Source organism: Danio rerio, chromosome 2, assembly GCF_052040795.2.
Source record: "Danio rerio strain M-AB ecotype USA chromosome 2, GRCz13ab, whole genome shotgun sequence".
NCBI lineage: Eukaryota > Metazoa > Chordata > Actinopteri > Cypriniformes > Danionidae > Danio > Danio rerio.
Window position 1 is genome coordinate 27,878,230 of NC_141022.1, and position 24,350 is coordinate 27,902,579.

General features: G+C 36.0%; 1 protein-coding gene across 37 annotated transcripts in view; it reads left to right on the forward strand.

The window, feature by feature from the left end:
* map4l (microtubule associated protein 4 like) overlaps positions 1–24,350 on the forward strand; it is a 74,649-nt gene that overhangs the window by 38,856 nt on the left and 11,443 nt on the right. For 11 of the 37 annotated variants that reach the window (XR_015478461.1, XR_015478462.1, XR_015478463.1 and 8 more), the window contains 10 exons: positions 8,570–8,994; positions 9,229–9,420; positions 11,683–11,806; positions 12,154–12,213; positions 13,593–13,843; positions 17,567–17,620; positions 20,136–20,228; positions 22,166–22,247; positions 22,344–22,450; positions 24,137–24,317. Coding sequence is in view for 14 of the 37 variants with exons in the window: in XM_087240787.1 (XP_087096913.1) it covers positions 8,570–8,994; positions 9,229–9,420; positions 11,683–11,806; positions 12,154–12,213; positions 13,593–13,843; positions 17,567–17,620; positions 20,136–20,228; positions 22,166–22,247; positions 22,344–22,450; positions 24,137–24,317 (1,569 nt within the window). In the remaining 23 variants the exon portion in view is untranslated. Of the gene's footprint in view, positions 1–5,694; positions 6,646–8,569; positions 8,995–9,228; positions 9,421–11,682; positions 11,807–12,153; positions 12,214–13,592; positions 13,844–17,566; positions 17,621–20,135; positions 20,229–22,165; positions 22,248–22,343; positions 22,451–24,136; positions 24,318–24,350 lie in introns of those variants that run through there. The other 26 variants (XR_015478468.1, XR_015478467.1, XR_015478481.1 and 23 more) reach the window with 6 other exon arrangements.

A 24,350-nucleotide genomic window follows, 5' to 3' on the forward strand; every position in this document is an offset into this window, starting at 1 on the left:
TGTACCGCATTGCGTCAGGTTCATGATAGGGCCCACTGTATGTAAAAATATCTAAAGCAAAAGTATATTCTCCAGAATACAGTAAACAACAAAATCGTGTGTATGGTTTCTCGGGAGGCAAAGTGTCCATAGTCTGGAAAAGCCCTATGTGGCCGTAGAGTTGGTCATCATACACTTTACAGAACTGAGAAAAGTTATTGTATTCTTTTTTTAGAGGAATTTAGGATTTAGAAAAGGTGAATATGCGCTAGGTATGAAACTACAAATTGTGGATGGGTGGCAGACCAGTTTTGCACCAGAACAGCTCAGTGTCACCTTTGACCTACTTATAGGCATATACTACAGTGAAGCAGTGATCAGAAAAGAAATCGTGTGAGAAATTAGTGTTTCCACATTTAAGCACTGTCTGTGACCTCGTAAATAAGTGTAGCATTTTAATTGGTTGTGTTTGGAAAAGGAAAGCAAGTGGCTTCCTGCTAGATATTTGGGTTTTAGGTAGAGAATTGTGTGTAGTGTTTTGAAAAAAAAGGGTTTATGTGATTGAAAACTGAGTTCAAGGCGGAGAAATAGTTAATGATTGTGTTGATTTGCTGTGTAGTTTTTCATTTTGAGTGAGATGTTTCAGAAATTGTGTGACATGAAAAGATTTTGTGCGTAAGCAGTTGGATGAAACTGTAATTAAAAACAAACTGATGCTTGACTGTAGAAAACACAAATCTGTTTGTTTAACTGATGATTAAGTAAAATGTCACTTATAAATGTCAAATGCTCACTCAAAACAAAGGGGAAAGAAAGAAAGGTAATACAAGGAAGGAGCCCTCTGTGCCCTAGTAAAACACCCAGCTACCGTATGCAACAACATGGATGTAAACTGATGCCAGGTTCTGTTTCTCATCTAAGCAAATCAGAGAACGTTTATAAACTCATTCATGCATTGCTCTTGCTTTTTTCACATCCACTGTACATGTGTTGTGCATAATCACACACACACACACCTCAGAGATATGCACATTATAGATATCCATGCTTAATCGACCAGGAATAAGGTGTATTAATGTTGAAACAGTAATAATAATAATTGATTAATCACTGGCATCCTTTATTCCAGCATGTTTCTGTGAGGTTATTTTTCATAAAGTCGATGTCCCAACACTTGTTCCTCTATCAGAAATAGGAGATGCCCTTCTCACCCCTTGAATCCCTCCCTTTACTCCGTCCTTTCTTGCCCTTGTGCTTCCACTTCCTCTCGCTCAGATCAGCAGCTGCACTGACGGGGGAGACTGTTGCCATGGATATGGGAGGCGGTTTCCTTGGTGATGCAGGGAATAGGACCTGCTAGGGTGTAACTGTAGGATATGTTCCCAAAATAGCAACTCTGTGACATAGCTTCCCCATTACTCAATGAGCGTGCATGATCCACCCCACGCCGAATGTGTTAAATGCCTTACTAATGTTGTGTTTTCATTACTGAAGAGAACAATGTGCTATTTACATTGATTGATAAATATGTAGGTGGATAACAGCGTAAAACTGCTTTTCCGGTTTTAGTCATCATGGTGAAAAGATGGTCAAATTAATATAATATAATATAATATAATATAATATAATATAATATAATATAATATAATATAATATAATATAATATAATATAATATAACATAACATAATATAAAATAATATAATATAATGTAATATAAAGTAATATAATATAATATAACATAACATAATATAAAATAATATAATGTAACATAACATAACATAACATAACATAACATAATATAATATAACAATATATAATATAAAATAAAATAATATAATATAATATAATATAATATAAAATAATATAATGTAACATAACATAACATAACATAACATAACATAACATAATATAATATAATATAACAATATATAATATAAAATATCATAATATAATATAATATAATATGATATAATATAATATAATATAATGCAACATAACATAACAAAATAATATAATATAATATAATATAATATAATATAATATAATATAATATAATATAATATAATATAACATAATATAATATAAAATAATATAATATAATACAATGTAATATAAAGTAATATAATATAATATAACATAACATAATATAAAATAATATAATGTAACATAACATAACATAACATAACATAACATAACATAACATAACATAACATAACATAACATAACATAACATAATATAATATAACAATATATAATATAAAATAATATAATATAATATAATATAATATAAAATAATATAATATAATATAACATAACATAACATAACATAAAATAATATAATATAATATAATATAATATAATATAATATAATATAATATAATATAATATAATATAATTTATTCATTTTCTTGTCGGCTTAGTCCCTTTATTAATCCGGGGTCGCCACAGCGGAATGAAACTTATCCAGCACGTTTTTACGCAGCTTATGCCCTTCCAGCCGCTACCCATCTCTGGGAAACATCCACACACATACATACCCAATTCACCTGTACTGCATGTCTTTGGACTGGGGGGGAAACCGGAGCACCCGGAGGAAACCTACACGAATGCAGGGAGAACATGCAAACTTGCACAGAAACGCCAACTGAGCCAAAGTTCGAACCAGCGACCCAGCGACCTTCTTGCTGTGAGGTGACAGTACTACCTACTGCGCCACTGCATTGCCCATAGTTAGGCCCACACGAAATCTGCGCACGCAGAATTTCGCAAATTTCCGCAGATTTTTAGCCCATCATTAATTCTGTTTATTTACTTGAGTAAATCTAAGTTTATTCAGTTTTTTAAATTAATTACAGTAATATTATTGACTAATATGAAAATGTTCATTTGATTTATGTACAATGCAATTTTTAAAGTAATATTTTCTGTCTTTTAGTAGAGATATTATATGAGACTTACTTTGCTTACTAAATAAAGTGAATCTAATTGGATTTGCATTTTAAACATTAAATAAAAGTTAAAAAGATATTATATTTTATTTCACATATTGTTTTAGTTATGATACTTTTAAAATAATTCCGCAGAAATCCGCAGATTTTTACCAAAATTCTCAGCAGAAATAGCAAAAAATGTCCACAGATTCTGTCAGGCCCTACCCATAATAATATAATATAATATAATATAATATAATATAATATAATATAATATAATATAATATAATATAATATAATATAATATAATATAATATAATATAATAAGTGTCATTTATATCTACTTAATAATAATTCATGGTGCCGTGTGGGCTTATGATGGTATCAAATTTTCTTTCTACAATAATTGCTGAAGCTTATATCAAAATACACAGTAACATTAACTAACACTCACATAACTGTAAAATGTGGCTATTGATCAGTGTTGATGTTAGTTATTGCATTAAATAACATTTACTAATTAGATTTTCTATTTAACACAAATGTTAAGAGTTCAAACCAATAAACTGCAAAATGATTATAAACTATATAGGGAAACACATTACAATAAAGTCATGTTCGAAGTAAATATAAGTTACTATTACAACAGTGACAACCCAGCAAGCATTTTTTGTTTTTAAAAGATGTCTAATAAATGTCTAATAGACGTCTAAACATAGTCATCTTTGGCTTAAACAAGGCTAAATTTGGCCTGTCAGTAAAAACCTAATAGACGTCTAAGAATAGGCAAAAATAGACTAGTCATCAAATAAATAGAGTTTTCTAGTTTTCGGCTATTCTCAGATGTCTATAAGATTTTCACTGACAGCCCAAGTTTAGCCTGGTTTTAGCCAAGCTATTAAACATAAAATTGTTTACTGGGAAATAGCTCTTTTGCACTATATTATTTATTTAATAAAATAGTTTTATTTTTGAATGAGTTACAGAATGAGTGCAGAAATAACAAAGTATCACTATACAATAAACAAGGTTGTTTTAGGAGAATATAAACAGTAAAATACGGTACATTTGACATGGCTTTATAACAAAATCCATTCACAAATAACAGGCCCATTATAGCGATGAGACATACAGAGAGAAAAGACTCCTTTTATATCTGTCACTGCAGCCGATGCATTGGGGTAAGTGCGTAATTAATATGTCGGATCCAATCAGACTCCACATGAATTGTGACATCATGCGCCTCTGCTCAGGTCTTGAAGGGCGGATGCAATGGGAGCCAGAAAAGTTGTATTTATTACAGGTTGACTGGTTTTGTGGTTTCTCTTATGTAATTTGAAAACCACAGTTTCTGCTGCTTAAGTTTTTTCAGGTTAGGATGCTTGTAATTTACTGGTCTAGTTGGTTATAGAGGTTTGAATATATGTGCTATTTCTGTGCACATACTGTACATGCTGTAAAGTGCTGAATAATGCAGATGTGACAGATGTGATTTATATAAGTCAACTTAAATTTAATGATCTCTTGCTTGAGATGACAAACAGGTGAGTTTAAAAAAATACTGTATATATAATTTTCAAAAAGTCTTATGTCCAATGTCTGGTGTGTCTAATGACTCGGGGTGGGGGGGTGGGTCTGATTCACTTGTTTGAGAGAGAAAAATGTTGTTTTGATGGTATCCTGCCCTTATGCAGCCACAAAAATCATAAATCAAGTGTATCTATTGCAAGCATAGATTAGATCTATTCTGTTATATTACCATGTTTTGTACACGATTTTAACGAATTTAATTAAAAAAAACATTTCTGATGTGGCGTTTAAAACTCTTGACGTCTGGCAACTGAAAGCATAAAGGTCATAGGCTTGTATGGCTCTCTGTAAAGTTTAACTTATTTGTGTTTAGTCATTTTTGGTTTGCATTGGGATAGTTACAATTTATTGCTTAATGACTGATAAAAAGGCACTAAGCTGAAGTGAAATGAATGAATGAATGACCTTGCTGTCTTGTCTTAGTCATGGAGGAGATTACGGAAAATTGCGGTTTGCGCCGCAGCACATGGTCTAAAAGGATTGTGTTTATTCTCTTGATGAGTTATGTTTTTTTTTTTAGCAAAAACCTCTCATCTCATCTCCCATTCTCTTTAAGAGTCAAAAAACCATTAAGCATCACATGGTTAAAAAAGATCAATTCAAATACTCTCAACCCATACGTTTTACTGCAGAAAGAAAAACTCCTACAAACACATATGCTGTAAGTCAGCCACAAAAATAAATGCTAATAAATCCTGATTTTAGTTTTAGAATAACAAAAGGGGGCTTACGCTGGCACAAGCGTTTAGCAAATCTGCCTCATAGTGTCTACAGTGTTAAAGGCAAAGTAAACAACAGAGCTCACACCTCTATCAATATGCTGGCCCAGAGACCCAATAAGTTGATATCTGATTAAACGTGATTGATACCGATGTTAATGTGTTCAGTGAGGGACGCAGCAGCTGAGGACCAGGCTATGATGACGTCTTCCATCACCGGGGTTAAGAGTAAAGGTGCACGCTCTCGTCTGCTAGAACATTCTGAGCGCCAAACCAGACAATGTGTGAGTGAGAGAAAGAGAGATAGAAAGGGGTATTTATAAACACGCTGGATGCTAAAAGCAAGCGTTTTCAGTGCGTAACGTCCAATAAGGATGCAGCTCTTGCAGTCACGTGATTGTAGACTTGGAAGGAATGTACAGACAGAATTAGGGTGAGAGAGAGAGAGAGAGAGGAGGGGGATTTGGAGAGACGCAGAGTCATCTCAGCCTCTGTGTTGAGGAAGGTTTAGAGACTGGCGCTCTAGACAAACTCACTTAAATCAATGCCGATTACTGACAGACAGACACCTTGATACAGAACAAATCTATCCAGAGAGAGAAGGACTGTGTGAGGATGTCGTCCCAGCGCTCAGAGTGCAGAGATCTGTGCTCGGTGCCACCCTCAATGCCAGGCTTGGCATCATCAACAGCTGCCCAGGGCTGGAACTGGCAGCAGGGGCAACCAGGCAATCTGCAATCCTCCAGACTGGTAGAGGATGACAAGCAGGACCTTTCCACCAAGTCGACAGTAATCAGCCAGGAGGTGGACCACCGGGTAAATATTTACCCGGGCAGCAGGGGTCTGAAGAATTTGGGCAGTACAGCAGAAAGCCCCACAAGCCTCTCATCCTCTCCATCGCCCTTGTCTCCAGGGAAAGCCATTTCCCCCAATGGGGTGACATCGGGACCTTCACCGCGGAGTGCAATCTTGTCATCTTCAGATTGGGATGCACCCCGTGGCACCTTGCAAACAGGCCCCGCGCCGAACTATTGCGTGATCGGTGTGGTGAATGACAGCTATGTAGAGGGTGTGGTAGAGGGCAAAGAGGAGACACCCCCACCCATATCACCCCCCCTGCAACAAAACCGGGTGGTACAGCGCACAATGTCAGGCAGTACCCACCTGACAGTGCCCGCTAGCCTTCAGCTGCCTGATAAATATCCAGGCAAGGATGTGCCGTCGCCACCACAGACCGTTAAATACTTCACCGTAGAGGACAAGCAAAGTGTTCTGCCGTCTATGAGTATCCCAACAGCTCCTGCTATTGAGAAAGAACAGTCTGTTGGTGTGCCACAAACTTCTGGCAGGATACTGTTAATGCAAGAGTCTTCGGAAAAGGGGAATGCGGCTTCTTCTGGTCACATTCAGCCCAAAAGTAGTAATGGTAGGTAAGATAAGCTGCTTGATGTGCTGGTGTGTGTTTGGGATCTATTCAGTGGATGATGGATCTCTAGATATCCAGGTATTGGATCGCAACTGGTGTCTCTGTGCATCAACAGTTGATTTCTGTTTTAGTTTGGCAGAGCTGGGCATCCATTTCCATTCAAGACTTAGAGTTGTAATGATTTTTTAAATAAGAATTTTATGATCACTGAAGCTGGAATTATTTGATCAGAATAGAGTAAAGTAGGAAGGTATAGTGAAATTTTATGATTATTATAATACATTTTTTCTTTATCAGGCATTATTCAAGTTTGCCGTGTAACACAAATCTTTAAAAACCATACTAGTATGCTGAAATGATGCTTAAATTGATAGGTTACATTAAAATTTACTTTTTAAGGGGTTCCAAACTTTTAGAAACCAGTAGCCATTGACACAAAGTGTTGAAAAAAAAGGTACTACTGAAGTAGTAGGCTGCTAGTAAAAGCTATCTTCTTTTATGTTTGTTTCACATTTAGCTTGTCATGTATGTATTCTGTTTAAGATGTTGATTAATTGAAAGAAGTGATCTGAAATATCTCAAGCAGATAGATTGCATCTTTTGTTTTGTTTTTGTGTGTGTGTGTGTGTGTTAACACACCTGAAGAAGACAGATTGGCAGATGCTGAGGTTAGAGATACAAATATTAGACAGACAGGAAGATGGATCAGACTTGTTGTGTGTGCCTCCGGCCGTCTGCTGGGATGCACAAAAATATCAACGTCAACCTTCGGATGTCCTTTTGTCATAACCCAATGTTGAGCCCTCATTTCACACGTACATACACTCTGGTATATTACCATCCATTAATCTGTCTGTATCTGAAAAGCTTCAGAAGAGGATATAAAGCCAGAGATCTTAAAAGGTCTGTGGAGAATATAAATGTAAAAAATGATCAATCTTTTGACTTTATAACTGATTATAAAGGAGAATTTAGCAGATTTTTCTGCAAGATGGAAATAAAAGGAAAAAATTGTTATTCGTTATGTGAAAAAAAAAATTGTTTACAATTCACCAGTTTTCAAACCAAATTAACAAAATAATTGTACATTCTTAGTCTAAAATCTATATAAATATTGCTGAAACTGAAAAATAATAATGATATCATAATAATAATTGGAATATTTGTGTCATTATGTTGATTCTTGTCATTTTGAAAGACTCTTTCATCCTGTTTCAGGAACAGTGTGCCCTTTCTTTCTGTTGTTTCTTTCTGTCTCTCTCACACAAACAGTTTTTGGTGTTTCGGTCTTTCGCTGGCCATTGATTTTTCACTTTGTAGGGAGAATGGTGCCAAGTTACATAAGGCATCCAGGCTGACAATGTGCTTTTCTGTCTGTCCGCTCAAGGCACTGTCACTTTCTGTGCCCTCTTCCATGACCTTTTATTCTTATTGTCAGAATGTACTGAGACTGAGGCATAAAGTGTAGCTTGCTGTTAATTAATGTTCCAAAAACAACTTGTATATCTGAGCAATCCACAACCAAAAGCTGTGTGTGAACAGACATCTCTAATCACGTACACTTCCTAGTAAACAATTTTTTGCTTAATAGACATCTTATAAACATTTAAACGTAGACAGCATGGACAAAACAAGGCTAAACTTGGGCTGTCAGTGAAAATCTGACAGACATCTACAAATAACCCAAAACCAGACTGTTTGAATAGACAGATTTTATATGTGTAGTCATTCATTTCGGTTTATTTAATGACTAGTCTAGTTTTGGCCCATTCTTAGATGTTTATTAGATTTTCACTGACAGCCTAATTTTAGCCTTGCTTTTGCCAAGACGACTATGTTTAGATGTCTATTAGGCAATCTTTAAAAACAAAAAATGCTTGCTGGGTTGCTTCACTAAATATGAACATTTGTCTTGTTTTCAAAGTGAAAGAAGATAAGACAGCCAAGGACAAAATGGAGAAGGTGGAACCTGCTCCAAAGGTGGACAACTTCCACACTATTGAAAAGCAAGACAAGCCTGAGAAGATGGAGAAGATCGATCACTTCGACAAGAAAGAAGACATCTCTAAGAAAACAGACAGCATGGAGAAGACTCAGAAGAGTGAGCAGATCATCAAAGATGAGAAGAAGGTTGAGAAGGAGGAGAAGCAAGATACTAAAGCTGAGAAAAATGAGAAAGCAGACAAACCTGAGAAGACAAACAAGGAGAAAGAGGAGAAGAAAAACGATGGAGAAAAAGTAAACAAGACAGTCAAAACTGAAAAGAATGTGACGGCTGCAAAAACACCTGCGAAGTCTCCAACAGCTAACGGAAGCAAGGAGGTGACCAGTCCGGATAGTAAGACTAAGGTAAATGTAAAAAACAGATCTATATTTTATTCATCTAATGTGCTTCTGCCACATTTGAGAAGATAAGGGTTTTCTCATCTTTAATAAATATTTATTAAAGATCAGTTGCCCAAAATCACGGTTACGTGATTTCTGAAAAGTTTGTACACCCATTGCTGCTACCTTGATTTTATCACGCTCCCTTGTTTGCATCTAGTTTTTTCTTTTGTGCTTTTTGCAAAAACATACTTATAGCCTTCAGCTGCATCAACCAAACAAAGCTCAGCGAGACCAAACTCGCTGTCCACTGGCGACAGTGCAGGTGCCACCAAACGCACCTCTCCCACCACCAACTCTGCCAATAAAAAAAGCCCTATTCCCAAGGCAACTACCCCCACTGCTGGCAGCAAGAAAACCCCCTCGTCTACTGTTGAGAATAAGGCAAAGGTGAGTTAATGCCATTTCCCTCATCTGTGGTTTGGCACTCAGTCTACAATCAATGGAGAGACCATTTGTGGCTTTCTCCAATGCCCATCTCTTCCCTTACAATCTGCCCATGGCTTGTCGTTTGTGTCGTTGTTAACTCGACAATTCCTATTACCAGCAAAATCTCAAGAGAGAGGCATGTTTTAGGCCAACAGATAAAATATGAGTTCAGTTTCTTTTACACTCTCTTAATGATAGATCATTTGATGGGACTAATTATATGCCTCTCTATTGTGATTAGGATCTGCCTTTTCTTCAACTGCATGGAGCTTGTGGAATATGATTGTTCTGTAATTCACTCTCACCTTTTTTTTCTGGTGTCAGTGTCTTCTATACTTGTTAACTCTACTGGTGATTTTTCAGTTAGGGGAAATTTTTGTTATGAAATTGTATATATGAATTAATTGACTTGTTGATGTTAGAAATTCAAAGTATATCCACACTAATACCAAATTGCTGATGAAGGTTGATCATGTGGCTACTCTTTTCAAGTAGTCAGTGTCTTCTTTAACTGAACAATCACCATCAAACCACCCTTAAAGTCTGTGTGAAATTAAAATGTACTGTCTTTAATTTTTGTAGCTCACATTAACTATGTTTCCATCCAACTATTTTTATGCACATTTTGGATATTTGCATAAAAAATCGATTGACAGAAACGCCAAAATGCGCATAAATTTTGAAAATGCGCATAAAAAACGAATGCGCAAACCTGAGTAGGATACATTTTTTATTCTATTAGTAAAGATGCACATAAACTACGATGGAAACACTTTTACCGAACTAATTCTGCTATGCGCATTAATAAAAGTCATGTGATTTTGTTTTAAGAGATCATGTGATGTTAAAAATGTGTGTGAATCATAGACTGTAAAAGATTTGAGCGTAGTATGCGTGACGTCACCCATAGGTTTCTGGAAAGCACAAATAAAGCTAAAAGTAGGCGTGGCCAACCATCAGCATTTTTTCTCACGTGACATCGCACCAACTGAGGGTTACCAAAAAAGGGCAAGGAGGCAGAGAGTCAGTGGAGCTACAGGGACAGTTATACATTTATAGAAATGGTATATAAGTATATAATTTTACTCACATGGGAAATGGAGGCCACTTGAATGATATTATCTGTTAATTGTAGGAAATAGTTCCAAAAGGCAGTTGACTTTGTAAAGCCACATAAGACAATACAAACTAAGCTTAATAAAAATTAAACGGATCAGTTATAAAAAAAAGTTCACCTCCTCACAGTTGTCATGAATGATAAAAGTAGCTAAATGCACCAAAACCATCTTTTGTACCAGGCTGTAAACATGTTTTTATGTTTTCAGCCCCCAAAGGCGAGTCAATGAATTGCAGTTTCAGTTACTTCTGTACTGGCTTCACGAGGGAAAGCAGGATACTGCCGCTTGGTGTGAATGAACAATCCAGCAGGCTGACCACAATGTAAAAAAAAATTTAAGTTGTTTTGGTCATTCTAAAACGCCAGTATTAGTGTTATTATATCATTAATTACCTCCATAATTGTCAAGAGTGTCTGTGCTCCGCTTTTGATGCCTTCACATGTCATTACCGTGTTCATTGCGTGTCAGCATACTGTCTTCTGAGGCACAAGTCATTTATTAAATAAAAAAAAGATTCAAACAGCTTCTTCTAATGCAGCAAATTTCATTTTTACTGTTGATATTTGGCGCCAGTTAAACAGGAAGTGACAATTTTGTACTCTTTGACTACTTGGATGGAAACACTGCTTTATTTCCATGTCTTATATGCGATATTCCAGTTATGTGCATAAATTTAATTAGAATCTTATATGGAAACATAGCTAATGTTATTCTTTATGTGAACAGTTAATTTGTGCAAGTTAATCAACTGGAAAAAATAGTTTTGGTAATTTTCAATCAAAGTCTGGCCAAATGCTTTTTTATTGAGAATGTACTGTATGTTTTTCTCTGTTGACATCAGTTTGATGGCTTCATCCACAATATTCTTAAGCACACCATACTTACTCCCAGTTTGCTATGAGGGAATGTTGTGCAAAAATAAATCCCCACCACCTACTCAATATTCAGTTTTTTAGTAGATATCCCCAACAAACAGCAGGTCTCAGCGCCCTCCGGTTCATACAGACTTTAAGGCACTGTGTTTTTCTCTCCTATTATCAACCTCTTGATGTCAACTCATCATCCCTGGTCATTTGTCATTCTGCTGTCTTGTTGTTGTCTTCAGTCGTCTGAGACTGTTACAGCAAGCCAGCGTCGCCCTCCAGTGCCAAAGGCTAAAGCTGCTTCTGCTTCCAACTCTAAAAATGGCACTAGCGCCCCAACCACCACCTCTGCCCGACGCTCCTCTGGTGAGTTGTTACCTTATATATAATTTAGTCAGGGCTGAAGTTATTTTAGATGGATGAAAACCTTAGTAAAGTTCCTAAAACATATATAATTTTCAAAATAGTTTAATGACGTTTTTTTTACTGCAGAAATATTTTGTAAACAATTAGCATTTTGCTAAACACCAGTAAAATCATTTAAACACATTAAACTTCTGTCCTGTAAAGCCTTATTTTCATTCTCATTATTATTGATGTCACTACCATGACTGAAGTTAGCAGTAGCCAAGGTTAAGCAGAATTTAAAGTCAGGCATATGTATGTATTGACTTTAAAAATGGCATAGTTTAACGCATCGTTGTGTTTCACAGCTACAAAGAATGAAAACCAAGCAGGCGATGCAAAAAAGACAACTACAAAGACAACACCAGGTGAGAATCAGAGAAGTTTCTTCTCGTAATTATTTTGTTGCATAGGGTAGAGGTTTGGTTAAGCAACATCATAAATAAAATCACATAAAAGGTAAAAGTCATAACGTTGATATTCACTACATACAGCATAAAAATAACAGCTAATAGAAAAGAAGGGAACCAGCAGCTCTCCAACAAAGGCTCTAATATACTTACGATTTTTCTTTTAGGGATATGAATAATTTAAAAATCCTGAGCAATAGTATACTGTTTGCTAGGGCTGGGAGATTAAACAAAAGCATTCTAGTAATTCTCCAGCACTTTCTTTTAGATGGAGCAGCATTTACTATATACTGTAGAGTCTTGGTTCACTGACAAGCAAAACTGACTCAAAATCTTAAATCGTTTTACTGGAAAATAATAACTTAAAGACAACTAATAATGACAGCGGTTCAGTCACTTTTACATTTTTATTTTTAGTCTCAGATGTCTGACCTTGATAGACTGAACAGAAAAAAATATATATTTCCAAGTCAAATAAGGGGGAGAATCTGAGCCTATTCCAGTATATCTATTCCATCATCACCACAGAGCAATGTTGGTTGGAGTCTCCTTGAATGAACCCCAAAAAGGTTTTGGTTTTGGCCTAATTTTATTCACAATTATGTCACAACAGTACTTAATCCATTTTAAATGTGATATGAATCATTAAACCAAACAAGGCTATGAGACTAAATTAAATGAATGTCTCTTTTTTTCAGTGCACAACAAAAAAGCACCATATTAAGACAAATGCTTCAATTAGCAGAGACATGAAGAACAACAATTAAACACATTTAAATAATGATGAAAAATGCATCCTGCTCAAATAAACAGCCACAGAAATCAACACTAAAGAGAGTGAAGTGAGGAGAGATCCTCTTTGCGGTGGTCAGCAGAGGTGCCTATGTGCAAATAAAGGTGCTTACTTGCCAGTGGCTGTTCCTGAATACAGCTTTAATGGAGGCTTAAAGAGCGGGGTGAGAAGTTTACCTCCACTGTTTCATGAAAACGCAGCAGTTCTGAGCTAACACACACTGACTAGTGCATTTGTTAGTCATCAGATCTGAAGCTGCTGACATAGTCAGGGATAGACTTACTCACAGAGGCCTGTCTCAAACCATCATGCTGATAGAGCCTTCAACTCCTCTCTTCATCTCTGTGTACACAACAGCCCAAAACCTTGTCACTCAGATGAGGGCCTGGCACTTCTGTGGTGGCTTAGGAAGAAAAAACATTTATGAGGTCAATGACTACATGATTTTTCTCCTCTCATGCATACTGTATTCATCCTGGATTTCTGATGTTTTCTGCTGCAGTTTTTAACATGCGCTTTACCTTTTTTCTTTATGTATTCACAGTTAAAGCAACCCCAAGGACAACCCGCACACCACCCTCTGCCACCAGCACAGCAGACACCAACGGGACCCCTCGCCCATCCCGCATCACCAAACCCCCTGTGCCCAAGCAGGCTCCTCTAGAGAGGAAGCCTCCTGTGCCTCGAGCCCCCCGAAACATCCGGGCCACCAACGCACCACTACCCGATCTGAAAAATGTGCGCTCCAAGATCGGTTCCACTGATAACATGAAGTACCAGCCTGGAGGAGGCAAGGTGAGTTCGACTGTTCAGTCCAGAAACTGGAGAAACTCCATGTGTGCAAAGAATTAAATCATTTGAACTTAATAATGAGACTTATATATTAGATATCACTCTGAACCTCATGATTTTAGATTCAGTTTGATATATTATTTGGCAAAACACAATCATAAGCTCATGTTTTGTACTGTTGCTGCCAATAGAGTCGAGAAACTATGGTGTCCATTTGAGTTTGCTTGTTAGCATTACACTGGTTTCCTTGATAAAATCCCCATATGATTTTCCTACAGGATTTTTTTATTATCATTATACTTACACATTTTGTCCTTTAAGCTTATCTTCACAAAATAATGTAACTTTTAAGACTTTTAAATCCTAAATACAGGTGCAAACACAAAAAAGCTAACCTTAAGCTATTAGCGAACTACACCCTGGTCACTTGCCTTCTACATCACGACCATCTTACTCCCAATGACTTGTCGAGTTTATTTGAGTTTACAACAGACTTTATTTAAATGTTTTTTACTAAAATCTTATTTAAAAAAGACATTTGACTCGATGGATCAGAGCGATGGAACCGGAAATGCTAATATGTTTTCGAGTTACTGTATCCAAAATGGTGCCATAGTTTCTCCACTCCATAGTGCAGCAATATAAAATCTCCAAGGCCCCATTTACACTAATACGTTTTAGTTTTAAAATGGTGTTTTAGGATGAAAACGATCCACGTCCACACTGGTGTTTCATCTAGCATTTTTGAAAAGAGCTCCGTCCACACTATACCGCTGAAAACACACATCATGTGACCAAACACACACTCTGGCATGCGCTGCAATGTATGCGTTTGTCAGATGCTCTGCGGCCACCTCCCCAGGTGAGAGCAGCGCACTTCGGACAGTTCATCAAGTATCTACTGACGAACCCTCATCACATCATAGCTGTTAAAACGTAATATTTAATTCATCTTGTTTATATCTAATGACTCTTCATCTTTCGAATCTATTACTTGTTCTTAGGTAAAGCGTTTTGGCAGAGCGCAAAGATAAGATAATATATTCATTTATGTAACCATGTAAACTGATTCTGCACATTGACTGATTGCTTGCCTTTATTTCTTTTATTGTATAACTTTACTACATTATTGATTGCCATTATTGATTATTAAAACTGATATTCAGGAATATGTTTCATATTTTTCAATGAAAATTAAAGGAGGCAGTTATATTAGCCTATAGGCTCCATTTTGTTATAAATATGCATACAGTGAAGATGGCGGTCATGTAAATATGTAGCTACACGATGCCTTAACATTTTTGGTGTCTGTTAAGTTGTTAATATCAAAATGAAATTAGACAGTTCCTTATATCATGTTTTCATTTTAATGTTGATATAGTGGGATAACGTAGCCTGGGTGATGTGATTAATGTTAAATGATGAAGTACCCTGCTCGCTATGAAAATTTACCCATCCTCAGAAGTTTGTTTTCCATATCAAAATTGCGAAATCTGAACTTACAAGCAAAGGATGCAAGACTGAACTTTGTTCACTTAATATTAGAAAAAGCTAGAATTCTAAAGCTTAGAAATGGCCTCTTTAAAACGCGATAGTGTGTACGGAACCATAGTAAAACCTATTCGTTTTAAAACTAAAACGTATTAGTGTAAACAGGGCCTAATTTTGTTAATGTTGCTTCTTTTATGTACCGTATGTGCCAAATTCATCTGGTTAATGTAAATTGCCATTTTTCATTTGATCAACCATGAACTTTAAGCATTAGTCTGTTTTGACTGAGCTCATAAATGCACGGCTTCTATAAATGTGCTGTGATTGACATTCACCTGCGTCAATAGAAAATTTAGCCTTCCGTTTCATTTTGTACACTGAGAATTCCTTACAGTATCTGTGTTGAATAAATTTGCTTGTCTTCCATAGCCATCTCCCCACCAGCTTTTTGTTCACCAGCTCTATGAAATGACCTTGAAACTGGATTCGTATCTGTGAAAGTCTAAAAAACACAAAACATTTGATTCAGCTATTTCCATATTTTTCCATATATTTGTATTCAAACAATGACTGCCTGCTAAAGGTCTCAGTGCATCATTAAAATTAAAGTCTTTCATGATATCTTTTATTAGCATAATGTTTGCTCTCTGGGTTGTGTCTTTCATTAATATTTAAAAGGGTAGTTCACTCAGTGTTGAAAAGTCATAATTTTCATGATTGTTACTTCAAACTTTTGACTTTCAGGGGGAAAATAAATAAATATTTTTTGAAGAAGAAAAGATTAAAAGAAATGTTTTACCCATACATTAAAATTTATTTTTTTCATATAGCTATATATTGTAAGATCTACTTTTATAATCATTAATTTTATTGTATGACATTTAGATTACCAAAATATTATCTCCAATGAAAGCAATAAGTTTTTTGTTTTTAATACATAATTAATACTATGTATGTAAATAATAAACAGTGGTACTTTCTGCCACAAAAAAAAATGATTAAAAAACATTAAAAATGAATATGTTAATATGTGTAAATGAATGTTCTCTTTGGGTGTGAAAACAGCATTTTAAAAAGCATTCAATAGTTTGTAGCATAATATAACTGTCACTATTTGTATCTGTAAGACTGTAGTTTTAAGTAATCTCATTTCTTTGCTTGACACATTGACATTACATGTACACAATGAATGTCTCTGCATTATCCTGAGCATTGTATAACCATTCATTTCTAGATTCATAGTTCTAAAGAGAACATGGGGGAACATGTATAAAGACATTCACATATAATTCAATCTACAGCCTTTCATAGACATCCTAAGGAAGGGGTGTCCAAACTCAGTCCTGGAGAGCTGGTGTCCTGCAGACTCGACTCAACACACCTGCATAGATGTTTTTAGAAAGTCTAGTACTGTAAGTGCTTGATTAGCTAACCCAGGTGTGTCTGATTGGAAAATAAACTTTGCAGGGCACCGGCCTTCCTGGACTGAGTTTGGACATCCCTGTCCTAAGGCATTGGGGAAGGTTCTTGCATAAATCATTGAATCAGATTAGACCATTAGCATCTTCCTAAAATAATTCAAAAAAGAGTTTTGATAATTTTTCTATGTAAAGCTTGACCATTTTGTTGTTACATGCTATACTAAGGCAGTTTGCCACAGTAACATGGCTGCAGCAGGCACATTTATATTATGCAGCGATGCTACCTTGTTACCTAGCTGGGGACTATTTTCAGGTGCTGTATAATATAATTGCACCTGCTGCAGCCATGGTACAGCAGCAACATTTCTTGATTATTACACCAGAATAAGAGAACAGTTCCTAGCCATATTTACCTTGAAACTAGCACATTTTTATTTAGTACATGATGTAACTGAATAGTCAAGCTTTAAATAGGAAAATTATCAAAACCCTGTTTTTGATTGAGATGCTAATGTTCAAATCCAATTCAATGATTTATGCTAAGCTAAAACTGCTCCTAAATGAGAGATCGGCTGAATAGGTTTCAAAATGGTAAAACGCAACTGTTTAAGGCAATGTGTAAAATGTAAAACGTGGAGTGTTCCTTTAAGTGTGATTCCCCCTGTACTTTTTATGACACACAAACTGATTGGAACTAGCACATAACCCAGTCATTGTGGTACATCCTATTCCCCCCTCTCTTGGACCTGTGACCCTGAGCTTTCTGTTCTTCCTCCCTGCACTGCACTGGCTAAAGGGGTGCTTGTCTCCTCAGGTCTCTGCAGCCCAGGGCAAGACCGATGCTCTGCCAAAGACCAGCCAGGGCAAAGTGAGTCCATCCCAATGACATCTGCCTGACTCACTGCCTCGCTATCACTCTCTCTCTCTCTCTTTCCTGCTCTTAATCTCACTGTCTTTCCAAAGATCATCAGATCCTCTTCAAACCTGCTTACACAACCCACATTTTTACCAGTGTACGCAGAACCACTTAACACTGAGCATTTGTGTAGTGCAGTTAGGGTGAAAGTATGGGTTCTCTGGATAAGGAAACACATTAACAGTGATTGTTGTACATAAACATTTCCATGAGTTTTATAGAAATTATGTCATTTGTGAATTTAGCACTGCACCATTCTGTCGCTCAGTTATTCACCAGTAAGCATTGTGCCACATTTTGTGGACTATTTATAGAGTCTGGCTAACCATTGATACCAGGTAAATGTCATAGTGTGTTTGTTCTCAAGCTCTGCACTAATGAAAAAAAGTGTAAGTGCATGTTATACAGACTCAGCAATAGGATTGACTTTAGACTGCAATTGATTTCTTAGCCTACATTGGGTTATTGTATTTTTGCTTTTGCTTTTGCTTTTAAGGTACAAATTGTTTTCCACTGCGCATACTGTATAATGTGCAGCTTACCTTTCTTGCAGCTTTCTACACAGGAGACTCTGGCAATTTTTGGGATACATAATATAGCCTGAAAATGGGCTATAAAATGTCTTTTAAAAAATACTTATACGCATTATATTATATATATTATATTCTATTTATTTTATTAACTGGGGGCATACAGTGCATCCGGAAAGTATTCATAGCGCTTCACTTTTTCCCAAAAAAATTTTGTGTTACAGCCTTAATTCAAAATGGATTAAATTTATTTATTTCCTTAAACACATTGTGTTAAATGCACAACACCCCATAATGACAATGTGAAAAAAGATTTTTTGAAATTGTTGCAAATTTATAAAAAATTTTAAACCTGAAAAATCAAATGAACATAAGTATTTAATGTCTTTGCTCAATACTTTGTTGATGCACCTTTGGCAGCATTTCAGTCTCAAGTATTTATATGATGCCACAAGCTTGGCACACCTGTCTTTGGGAATTTTTGCCCTTTCCTCTTTACAGTACCTTTCAAGCTCTATCAGGTTGGATGGGAAGCAGCCATTTTCAGATCTCTCAAGAGATGTTTAATACTCACTCAGCTTAGATGGCTGGCCAGCTCTAGGAAGAGTTCTGGTGGTTCCAAACATCTTCCTGCTACGGATGAGGGAGGCCACTGTGCTCATCTGAACTTTTAGAGAAGTAGTAATTTTTCTGTAGCCTTCCCCAGCCTTGTGCCTCGAAGGTCTACAGACAATTCCTTTGTCTTCATGCTTGGTTTGTGCTTTGACATGCACTGTCAACCCTGGGATCTTATATAGACAGGTGTATGTCTTTTCAAATCATGTCCAATCAGCTGAATTTACCACAGAGTAACTCCAATTAAGCTGCTGAAACATCTCAAGAATGATCAGTGGAAACAGAATGTATCAATTCAGAGTTTCACGCCAAAGGCTGTGAATGCTTCTGTACATGTGATTTTTTTTTTCAGGTTTTTTTGTTTGTAATAAATTTGCAACAATTTCAAAAAAAAAAAAATGTCACATTGTCACTATGGAGTATTGTGTGTAGAATTTTGAGGAAATAAATTAATTTGACTTGAAAAAGTGAAGCGCTATCAATACTCTCCGGATGCACTGCATAATAGGTTTTAATAGTATAATACTAGATAACTTTGCTATTCTAAAAAAATGTGAAAAACTTTATAGTTGAAAAGGTGTTGCAAACATGTAATATTACTTATAAGCACCCTTAAATTAAATACATATGTGTTTCACACGATGACCTGCAGCCTCCTGTTGTTTTAAAATGTCATTTTTATTTTCAGATGAGCTTTGCATGTTAATAACTGAATAGACTTTATATCTACTTGTGTTTCTGCTCAAAGGATCATCGTCTTGTTTTTTGTTTTCAGCAAATTCATCTGTTTTCGGGCATAACCTTTGAGCTATGCAGTTAACACTAAATTACATTTGCTTTTCCTGGAGTGGTCCGATTCTGCAGGTCAAATGTAACAGAGTTAGACTGTAGACCCTTGAGTGTTTTAGCATTACCTGAGATTAACGCAATAAAGTGAGCTTTAGGCAGTGAAAAACAAACACTGAGTCAGACAAAGTGTTCCTGACCTGCTATTACTCTGTCCAAACAAATATATGAGTCACACAAAGAAATTCACCCAGCAGACAATGCTTTTATCAGAATCTACCTGAGGGCAGACACATAATATACACGTTAAGAGAATGAAGTAATTAAAAATAACTAATAATTGAGTAGCTTGATTTTACACAGTTCAATGTATATTGAACATGATTTTGTGTTTTCACTGGCATTGTAATACTCTTTACTTTTTCTACAATGACATTTTATAACACACTAACAACTTTCATAGATTCAGTGTCAGTCTGTTTGCATGTGTAACAGTAGAAGAAATTAAGACAATGTGTCCTCTGTTCTTTGTTCAGGTTCAGATCGTCCACAAAAAGCTGGACTTCAGCCATATCACCTCCCGATGTGGCTCCAAGGACAATATCAAGCATGTTCCAGGTGGAGGAAATGTAGGTGCACGTTGCCATTTTTAACTCTGTTTTATAATAACTTGTTAAATGGTTAGTTCTCCATAAAATAAAAAACTGTCAGTTCCTTGTGTCGCTCTGAAACCGTAAAACTTTCAATCATACACTAAGATTCCCACAGGTCATAGAATTTCTGGAATATCATAGAATTTTAAAAGGTCTATTTTAAACATTTAAAGTCATGGAAAATTATGTTTTTATTTTGTCCAAATCGTGGAATTTCAGGGATTTTTGTTTGTCATTTGAATTTTTACATCCTATTTATCAAAAGGTTTTGTTTCCACACAGTGTTTTTTATCACATATTTTCATGATTTTTGCCTTTTGTTATAATCAGGCTATTATTTCACTTATATATTATCCCTTTCCCACTTATTCCTATTTTATTCCTCAAATGCAGTCATTAGGCTGTACCTGTTAAAATACTGTCTGTGGCTGTTTTTTGACTTCTCAGTGTTCAGTCAGACCCTCCTGGATTATGCAGTAAAGAATTCTGATGATTGTGGAATAAAATGACAGATTTTGTTTCAATTTTTAGCACTTTTAAGCAAATATAATGCTATTTGATAAACTGTAAAACAATGCAGGTGACACAGAAGGAATTTAGACAAATGTTCAATCATTTTAACACCCTCATAACCTGGCCAAAATAAAGGGCCCCTATGATGAAAATCATATTTTATAACAGTTTGGGCAGAGCTGTGTATAAGTATAGTGTGTCCACTATCATATTCGGCTGATATAAAGACAGTAAGGCTCTTTTTTTTATTTATTGATGTTAAAATAGATCCAAATCCCTCCCATGTTGATTTGCTCAGCTCTCTGTGATAATCAATCATCATCAAAGGTGAGCCAGAATGAGTTTTACAAGTTTAAAACTTGAATGTTTGTAATGAATTGCAGCAATTTTACAGTCTTTACTTTAGCCGCATATCAGTACAATTATAAAAGAACGCTTCAATACCGGTTTGTCGACATTAAATCAGGTTTATTTTGTACATTAACATAACAGGTATCTATACAGCAGTGGATATTAACATGTATCCTGTCACAGTGCAAAGTTAAACACGCGCGCTGTGTGTGTGTCTGTGTGTGTGTGTGTGTGTGCGTGAACTTTGTAACGACATTGTGTGTCACTCATCAATGCAGAAAGGCTTGAATTATCTCGACAAAAAATACATCAAATAATCATTGGGAAAGTTCTTTATTGTAGTATTTTCTCACAAACATTATGTGAGATCTGCTTCCTTCATGTCTGTCACTGTGTTGTTTATCTGACGCAGCCGGAGATTGAGGCACACTCTGACAGGGACGTGGGAATGGTGGGCGAAGAGAACTACCATTAAAAGCACGGGCCACAAAAACGGCTACATAGTGTTCAGAGCAGAAAATTCCAATATTCTGAAAGGTTGAATATATATTCTGATGCGTGTTTTGAGCTGAAACTTTACAGACATATTCTGGAGATACAAAAGAATTATCCTAAATCTTGAAAAAGGGTACAATAGGTGCTCTTTAAATGAATTTTGCACAATTTGCTAGATTTTAGCATTAATTTTAGTGATTGCAGAATTGTAGAGTTCTGGATGGACTGCTTGATACACCAGCTACCTGTTTCAATATTCATTATAGGTCATGGAAACATGAATATATTGTCATCCTTTTATCAAAGCTTTGAAGTGTCTGAGTTTTGGATGAAGAATAGACTTTCAGTGGAGAGACAGAAATCTCTCTCATTGCATTTTAATTGTATTCAAAATATCTTCATTTGTGTTCTGAAGATCAATACATTTTAATGAACTTTTTAACTTTTTTCATTATGCATGACTTATAAAACCACAATCTACACAAATGGTCTCTCAGCTGTTCTTTTCTCTAACAATATATTCTCAAAAGAAGCTCTTTGCTCTTGTTCAACAGGTTCAGATTTTAAATAAGAAGGTTGACTTGAGCAAAGTGACCTCAAAATGTGGATCCAAGGACAACATAAAGCATAAGCCAGGTAGGGGTGGATCAGTTGTAATGCTGCCTTTTACTGCAAATTCAATCTCACTGTGAATATGCGCAGTAAGTATGAATGATGATTGATCTCTTTTAGGTGGTGGTGATGTGAAGATTGAATCCCATAAGGTTAACGCCAAGGCCAAGACCAAAATGGGATCAATGGACAATGTGGGACATGAACCAGGAGACAACAATTCAAAGGTGGTAAAATAGATTAAGAAAACATTGCATATTAGCAATGCACACTATTTTATTATTGATACTACATTTTCCTGTATGTGTTATAATATCTATAATAATTATTAGGCGGCGCAGTAGGTAGTGCTGTCGCCTCACAGCAAGAAGGTCGCTGGGTTGCTGGTTCAAGCCTCAGCTCAGTTGGCGTTTCTGTGTGGAGTTTGCATGTTCTCCCTGCGTTTGCGTGGGTTTCCTCCGGGTGCTCTGGTTTCCCCCACAGTCCAAAGACATGTGGTACAGGTGAATTGGGTAGGCTAAATTGTCCGTAGTGTATAAGTGTGTCTGTAAATAAGTGTGTGTGGATGTTTCCCAGAGATGGGTTAAGTTGGCGGTTCATTCCGCTGTGGCGACCCCGGATTAATAAAGGGACTAAGCCGACAAGAAAATTAAGAATGAATGAATGAATAATAATTATTAAAACCAAAGAAATTACAAACTGTTCATCATGCAATATCTACTAGCAAACACATTTAGGGACTTTTTGTCATGTTTGGGTCTCGGCATGGCGAAGACAAGAGTGGTAGGATCCAAGTGCAGCTTAATAATAATTTATTAAAGAAAGTATTTGTGCAGGTAATCATGGACAAAAATAGGAAAAATCAAGAATCAAACAAGGCAATCCAAAATCATAGTCAAAACAGTCATAAGGTCATAAACAATGCATTGATCCAAAAGTACAAACAAAACAAACAACAATCTTCGACTAAGCCAAAAACACAGTGACAGGAAATGTGTGTTGGTTGTATATACAGTTAAGTCCAGATAATCAATAAAAATGAGAGTCAGCTGTACATGTGTGATCAGTGTAGAATGGTGACCAGTGTGTGAAACGGCATGAGGGGATTTGTAGTTCATGAATGAGTTTATAGTTCACCATCGATCTTCCAAGAAGTGATCGCTGGTGATCTTAACACTTTTATATTAAAAAAAGCTCTTGTGCATTTCTGCAAGTTAAGTTTGACAGCATTTTAACAAAGTAGGGTAAGGTAAAAACACACAGACCATAAAACATATGCTAACTGAAAATCAAGCCTTACAAATAGTGATAAATATTCCTGCACCATATAGACGTGCTTAGGTATTTTGTATTTTATTTTCATTCAGATTTTCTTTCTTTGCACTTGGTTATGAACACTACTAAGTTTTTGTTTGTTTGTTTGTTTTGTTTTTTGGGTGGAATTTATGATATTCATAATGTTTAGTTTCTAGTGGGCGAAAGTGTTTTATGAGAAAGCTACCTCAACCTGACACCTAAAACAAAAGCTTCCAGATATGGCAAAGATATTGAAATGTATGTAGTATTTTTGAGAGGAAGCTTATTCTGATTCTGGATACAATTGAGAAGCCTTAGCTTTAATCATAGTTAGCATACATCCTTTATTAGCATAAGAGCCTTCTTTAAAAAAAACTGATGAAAACTGACCACAACAACTATTGAAAATATTGCATCTTGCATATATGTTTAACATAAAAATAATAGAAAGTCAGTTTATGTCAGTTTTGTTAACTTTTAACATAGCAGTTAAGAATAAACACAATGTTAATGTATTGCATTTTGTTTGTTTTATATAATCCCCTTACACACATACACACACAAACAAATGTTTGTCTCTGGCACCCATTTCTTGAATTCTTGTTTATTGTCTCCAGGCTGAGGAGAATCAGCAGAAATCTGAAGGAAGTCCGTCTCCCCCTGCCAACTCTCTGCCTGTGCCGGCAGGTAATGGGGCAAAGGAGAATGGGCTGAAAGGTAGCACTCCTACTCCCGTACCTTCTTTTGGTGAAGGGCCCCGGGACTCCCAGGGCCTTGACAAGCGCATCCCCGGGACAAGTAAGTGCAAGCTTGGCACATTTAAACATGATT